The sequence below is a fragment of the Eucalyptus grandis genome, chromosome 7 (assembly GCF_016545825.1).
Source record: "Eucalyptus grandis isolate ANBG69807.140 chromosome 7, ASM1654582v1, whole genome shotgun sequence".
NCBI lineage: Eukaryota > Viridiplantae > Streptophyta > Magnoliopsida > Myrtales > Myrtaceae > Eucalyptus > Eucalyptus grandis.
The window spans coordinates 32909148-32916226 of record NC_052618.1 but is presented as its reverse complement, the minus strand read 5'-3'; the positions used below and the strand labels follow the sequence as shown (position 1 = coordinate 32916226).

The 7079-nt window shown below is 39.0% G+C and overlaps 1 protein-coding gene across 2 annotated transcripts; it reads left to right on the top strand.

Annotated features, from left to right (window-relative positions):
* Positions 1 to 3793: 3793 nt before the first annotated feature.
* LOC104453304 (40S ribosomal protein S25-2) lies at positions 3794 to 6658 on the top strand. Of its 2 annotated transcripts, XM_039317293.1 has the most exons (5): positions 3794 to 4086; positions 4268 to 4375; positions 5206 to 5340; positions 6299 to 6408; positions 6587 to 6658. In XM_039317293.1, exons 2-5 carry the CDS (start codon positions 4286 to 4288, stop codon positions 6588 to 6590), a joined length of 339 nt encoding a protein of 112 aa, XP_039173227.1. In that variant the 5' UTR covers positions 3794 to 4086; positions 4268 to 4285; the 3' UTR covers positions 6591 to 6658. The 2 variants fall into 2 exon arrangements, with proteins under 2 accessions (XP_039173227.1, XP_039173228.1); XM_039317294.1 differs by lacking the exon at positions 3794 to 4086 and having other exon boundaries at positions 5187 to 5340.
* Positions 6659 to 7079: the final 421 nt, after the last annotated feature.

The window sequence follows — 7079 nt, the reverse complement described above, 5'->3', positions numbered from 1 at the left end:
CCCGGTGACAATCGTTGATTGGATGTCCTTGTATTATTAATTTGCCCTGTTCATTGTTAATGTAGTCTCTTTTCACTGCGGGATTTCCTGTCTTTTATATTTAATCCATATCCAAGTGTCTTGTCTATTGCAAGCCGACGAACGACGCTCTGAAAGGGGGAAGAAAGCCCTAACTTTTTGATCGCTTCTTGGTGATGAAATGCAAAAAACTCATGTTTGATGTTTGGTCTTGGCATAGAGTTAAGAGGGGGAAATTGCAATGACTAGGAATATCCAGAGTGAATTTCATGGGAAGATCTGTGAGGGTTCCTCGATTCATTTGTGAGTTCCTCGGATACTGAAGTTGGCTTGCGGGGTTCAAGTGTCCTTCAATTTGTTTTGAGCAATAATGGATTGTGATCATCCAAAAAGATTGGAGAAGACTCTTTTATGATGTTTTTCCTTTCTCTGTTGCGCTGCATTCTGCTCTCTGGAAATGTTGTTCTTGCTGAAGGGGCTGAGAAACAGTTTTGAGGATCATTCAATTCAAATGCTTTTGCTTGAAAGTTGAGAGATTAATCTTCGCCTCGCATAATTAGGCCTTAATGTGATGCCAAAAGAGAGGCACTGAGATTTGGAGTTTTCCTCCGCTGTGTCGAGTTATGTGCAAGTGATTTGGGAGAAATTCAGCTTAGTAAGGAGGCTTTCTTTGTTTGATGATATGTACATCCTGGTTGATTCGTTTTATTCATAGACGTGGACCACTTTTTTCTGAGATGACGATCTGTGGGCATAATTTTCAGCTGCTGCTGTCACGGATTTCAGGGATCCCATTGTTACCACTACACCGTACCATTTTTCAGGCTTTCAACCATCTGCTGGTTTCGTATATGTGTGCAATTTTAATCTAATGGCTAATGGCATCTATCTTCTTTCTGAACAATTTTCAGTTTCTGCCACACTTCCAAAGAAGTTGGTTGTGCAGCCTTCATTTTGAGGTGCGATCTTTTGGTTGTTTTCGGCCTTTGAGTTCTGTAATGGCCGGTGAAGTCTCAGTGACCCTCACTAAACGGCAAAGGTAATGGGACTCCATCTGATCCCCAAAGGACTTTTAACTTGTTGCTGGAACTTGAGTGTATAGGCAAGGATGGAAAACTTCTCTGGAGGCTGCCATAATTAGATCATGAAGACAACCTGTGGAAATCTTAACCTAGCTGACTATAAAAACCGATTGACATATTTGCCAGGACATACATAGACTTTATGTTTTGTCCGATAGTGACAAGTAAGAATCATTGGTTGAGGAACGTTAAATGTATCATTTGGACCTGCAAGATCGAACTGCACTCATGTTTATAATTCGCTAAAAATATCACCTAAGAAGGAAGTTTAACTTGAAAATATGAAATATCTATTTTGAGAGGCAATGATGGTTCAACCAAGCATGTAAGATTATTCTTCCTTTAATTGATGAATAGGCCCTGGATGTATGTTTTAAAGGAGTGTTGACTCCATGAAGTCGAGTTTGGGAAATTGTAATACTTGAAGCGAATACAAACTGTTGCTGAAGTTGCAATTCAGGGATCTAAAGTGACACTTATATGAAAAGTGAGATTGATGCGATAACTCCCATATGGGCTTAATTGCCTTTGCTCCTAATTGGGACATGTAATTTGCACACGTATCCCTTGGAAGGTGTCCTGGTTATATCCTTTTGCCTTTAAGAAACTCTCTTTTGACTGTCTAATGTTGGTATGAGACTAGTTTGAGAATGCCCATTTTCCAACAGATTCTTCGGGGAAAAGGCATTCATATACGGGATATCAATGCATCTAGGGACTACCTTGACCATTTCGCATCTGATTCATGAGGACCAAATATGTAATGGTAATGGTTATTTTTTCCTTTACCTTGATGACATTTGTCCTGTCTATTTTAGACTTGGTCTGAAAGATCAAGAAGAAGGTGACTTAGGACCAGCTTATGGCTTTCAGTGGTGGCATTTGGTGCTAGGTTGGTTTGCCTTAATTTAGTTGATCAGTTTTTAATTGTTGCAGCAATGTATGTTTAATGACATTATATATGTCATATGTCACAGGAACAGTAATGTGCACATTGACCTACCAGCCAAGGATTTGATCAGTTGTTGGACGTTATTTACTAGATCAAGAATAATCCAGTCGATTGTTTAATTATGCTCTCTGCTTGGAATCCTTCTGATTCTGGCACTTCCACCTTGACACGTGTTTGCGCAGTTTAGATATGTTTTGCTTCATTCTCCCAAAATTCTCTCTGTTTTCTTTCCTTTCTTCCTTTGGTTAACCTAATTTTACCTTTGCCTTTTTTGTTGCAAATGGGAAGTCGTCGTCTCAAATGTATTGGTGTTCTGCTGACATGGGATTGGTGGTGCCACTCAGCATCGCTTCTTATGCTCTCCTTACATGCACGATTGCTCATGTTTGTGGTATGTATATATGCTTTAGAAAAAAACGTCCCAATATTTGTGGTATGTTACTTCTCCTTATCGTTTGTAAAGGCTATTGACTAGTATTAATTAAGAGAGTTGTGGAATACTGTAATTGCTGTTGTGAAGAGAAAAGTGACTCACAGATGCCTTTCTTATGCTTCTTATAGAATACTGGTCGGAAAGGATTTATGCTTCTATAAAAAATGCATCACAAGGATTTCTGCTATAATAGTTTACACTCTAGTGGTTGCTAGATGATTACTACCTTTGATTCCCCAGCCTAAGGGGCAAAAAGTATCCTATTGATAGGAGGATATAAACATGGGAACAAGTGCTTATTTCAAGTTTTTCTTCTGCAGATCTTTCTCCTGGTGATTTTGTCCATGGTATTGGGGATGCTCATGTTTATTGTACCCATGTTAAACCTGTGCAGGAACACCTTCAGAAAGCACGTCAAGCCCTTTCCTGTGAGTAATCTGCAGTAAAATTGCAGGATGGTCCCTTCTCTTTCATTTCGTTGTTCTGACTCAGCTTGTCTTCTGTTGTACTTGCTAACACTCTTGTTCACATGTACAGATTTTAAAGATAAACCCAGAGAGGAAGGATATAGGCTCTTTTCTAGCAGCTGATTTCAAACTCATTGGATATGACCCTCATGATAAACTAGAAATGAAAATGGCAGATTAGAGTTAAAGATTTGGTGACATTCATGATGGACTTCCTCGACAATTTTTTATATGGTAGGTATGAATTCCCTAATTTCCTGCATTGCCTCTAATATTGTTAGCTTTATCTTCTTCGTCAGAATACTAATGGTAGACAATTTTAGCACCATGTCCTTAACAGCACATGGTTTTAGGAAACATTTGGGGATTGCAACTGTTTCCAGTGATATTAAAGAAGGCCCCGTCAATTATAATAGAATATCTGTGTACTTATTTCTCGTTGATTTTCCTACTATCTTTAGTTTAGTAATCGAGTCCAGTCTTGTCGCCCAGCTATTCCTTAATATTAGTTGTACAGTAGTGGTGTTGTAGTTGGGACTTTAGGCATTCAGAAGAAGTTCAAGATTGAGATAGATGCGGCCGCTGTTTCATTATCAATTGTTATACCTGAGCTGACTGTGGTTGAGTTTTGAGACCCATTACATTGGCTGCAGAAATTGTTCCTTGAGACTGATTATTTTTCTTTCTTAATTTTTCTTTCGGGTTCCCACAGATTACACGTTCCTGTCCTACAGAGGGAATTCTTAATTGGATGTACTTAATGTCGACAATTTAGGAAGTGAGAATCCTTTAGTCCCCCCAGAATCAAGGTGGTTCTAAGGTGATTTTGACGTTTCTTCATCTTGCTATCTCGTGAAATTCTGTCTGTGGATGCATAGCTCTTGCTTGCTCAGAGACAGATAAACCTTTGAAATCGTATGGTTTTTTCCATCATCGTGTTTAGCAGGTCTGGAAACTCTTGAGTTGCTGTACATATTCCAGTCATCATCATCAGACTCCCTGTATGTCTTCTTCATTGCATTTCTCTGACATTCGATTTTCATTTGTCATAACTCATAGGCTCCAAAGAAGGACAAAGCCACGCCTCACTCGTTTAAGCCTGTGAAGTCTTGTGGTAGAAAGCAGAAGAAGAAGGCATGACTCTCTCTCTCTCTCTCTCTCTCTCTCTCAAGATCGAGATAGATGCATCCGCTGTTTCATTATCAATTATTATACCTGAGCCTGACTGTGGTTGAGTTTTTGAGACTTGTTATATTGGCTGTAGAAATTGTTCCTTGAGACTGATTTTTTTCCTTCTTTCTTAATTTTCTTTCAGGTTACATGATTCCGTCCTATGTGGGGAATTCTTAATTGGATGTACCTAATGCTTTGCAATTCAGGAAGTGAGATTCCTTCAGCCCCCCAGAATCACAATGGTTCTAAGGTGATTGAGGATGCTCCTTTATCTTGCTATCTCATGAAATTCTCTCTGTGGATGCATAGTTCTTGCTCGGTTGGAGACAGATAAACCCTTGAAATCATATGGTTTTTCCCAAGATTGTGTTCAGCAGATCTGGAAACTCTGAGTCACGTGTTCCAGTCATCATCATCAGACTCTCTATATGTCTTCTTCATTGCGTTTCTCTCTCTTCGACATTTGATTTTCATGGCTCATAACTCATAGCTGCTAATAAGGACAAAGCCCCGCCTCACTTGTTTAAGCCTGCGAAGTCTTGTGTTAGAAAGCAGAAGAAGGCATGACTCTCTCTCTCTCTCTCTCTCTCTCTCTCTGTCTCTGTCTCTGTCTCTGTCTCTCTCTCTCTCTCTCTCATGTTGAGCGATTGAAAGTGTAGGGACAACTGGGCTTCCTTTGTAGTTAGTGCGAATATTTTCGATGATGTTATGCAAAATGAAGTGAGGATAGCAGATCTTTCACGTTGGGCTATGATGGCCTTGTAAGTTTATGATTTTTTCCAGTGCATGTACGGTTTATTAGGTAATTGGACTGGGGTCTTAAGTTGAGCTGTTGAAGAGTGTGTTGAGCATCCATCTTTGTTCTTTTTTTTCCTGGGTAGTTACTGATTGATTTTGCTGTGGAGTGTTTGAGTAATTGGCCTCTGAAATTTTAGGCAAAAAAAAAAAAAAAAAAAAAAACAAAGAAAGAGAGAGAGAGATGAAAAATGAACATGTTTTATACATTCATGCTGCGGTTATTTGTTGTTTATGTCGGGCTTACTTGGGTTGTGATGGATTAGATTGTGTGATGGTGGGCAGAAATGGAGCAAAGGAAAACAGAAGGAGAAGGTGAACAACATGGTGCTGTTTGACCAGGCAACTTATGACAAGCTTCTGTCCAAGGCACCCATGTATGAGCTCATCACCACGTCCATCCTCTCCGATCGCCTAAGGGTATGCCTTTATGTTTATCTTATTAGTATCTATAATTGTCTATGTCTTGGTTTAGGCATCTACTCTTTCCCCTTTTCTGCTAACATGATCCGTTATCTAGTTATTTCTTATATAATGAGATGGTAATTGCCATCACGCTTGAACCTTTCTGGACACGTTTTGATGTAACCTTTTATTGATGCACTTAGGTGAATTATGTACATGTGTGTAACTGATAGGATGTTTTCAGCAGGAACTCGCTCTGTTAATTCTGACAAATGCCTTAACTTGTTAGTCTTATATATGGTGGAGTTCTCAAGTGGAGTTCCACCCAATAAAATTCATTGGCACGGTTTCTTTAGGTCTATTAAGTTAGGAGGATCTGACCGTGGAAAGTTTGTTCCCATAGGCAAATAATGATAAAATTAGAACTCCCCGTCGGCTCACTTCCTGTGGAACAAATTGTTATTTTTCTTGGTCTTAAAAGTGCGCATTCTTCATTGGCAAATTTTGTGGTGGTGGGACATATTTCTGCTAATATGGATGAGTCAGCCTTTTTTGGAGAATGTAATTCACTTTTAGAGATTTATACTATGAACCAATCTCTTCTGGATCCTCAAAGCTGTCACATTTTCGAAGTGGTTAGTATTCGCCATCCTTAGCATCGAATTTTGGTAATTTAGAACCCAAAACTCTCATGGAATCAGCCTTTTCTGCATATATAAATGATTTGTTGTGTTGCTTATGTGTGATCGAGTTGAGATGACGATATGACTTACCTGCCTTGACTTGACATGTGGTCTGGTGGTTGTATTGCATTCGGTTTTTCATGGCCAGTGTTTGCGTAGAACAATTAGATACTTCAATGTGCTATAGCTAACATATTCGTGTTCTCATCAGTGAGAGGATCTTGCTGTCTGAGCTCCTCTTTCTACTAATTAGTCATCTCTTTGTTATTTATAAACTTCATCTGGTGTAGGTTAATGGATCACTTACTCGGAAGGCAATAAGAGAACTCATGGCTGGAGGTTTGATCAGGATGGTCTCTGCTCGTGCAAGCCAGCAGATCTACATCGGGGTGACAAATAAGTAAGTGTCTTAGGCCCCGCTTGCATTTTCAGCTACATTGCAATGGTTGTTTTATATCCTGCATTGGTAGACAACTGTTTTCTTTATCTCTGGGATAACATGTTGCATACTAGAATTTATGAGACAGATTAGTGTTCTTTGAGGTTTTTTTGAAGTGGATTATTAAATTTTTGATAAGCTAATATTTGGTGTTCGTCCAATTCTTTTGCCTGCTGGTATTACTCTTTCGGGAGTGCTTACCAGCGACTATTGTGCATAAATTTTACGAACAGCTGATGAGTTGGCAAGTAGAAATGTGCTGCTCCTGAGGGGGATAATTCTTATAAGGTATTTGCAAATGGTGGATTGTTCTTATTGCCTATGTAGTAAAGAAAAGAGGTTTTGCTGAATGGGATGTCATACACTCATCATGTGCGATTAACAAAATATTTGAATCATGTTAATCATGACAATAATAGACATTATCTTTGGTATAGAATGCAAGGGATTTGACAACTAGAATTATGAGTTAAATTGGATAACAAAATTTAAAATTTAAAAGGCCTGTCATCACTTTTATGTATTGCTTGGCAAGGTAGTTGATTATGAGAGAAGTATCCCTGGTATGGACTCCTTGGCAAGCTTGCCCGACTACTCGCAAAATTTCAAGGATCTGAATGCTCATAATTACT

Bases quoted from the DNA above. Each gene is read 5' to 3' on its own strand.
- LOC104453304 (XM_039317293.1), top strand. From the start codon at position 4,286: ATGTGGGGAATTCTTAATTGGATGTACCTAATGCTTTGCAATTCAGGA. The intron at 4,376-5,205 runs GTGATTGAGGAT...GATGGTGGGCAG, and splicing joins AGAATCACAATGGTTCTAAG to AAATGGAGCAAAGGAAAACA. The intron at 5,341-6,298 runs GTATGCCTTTAT...CATCTGGTGTAG, and splicing joins TCCTCTCCGATCGCCTAAGG to GTTAATGGATCACTTACTCG.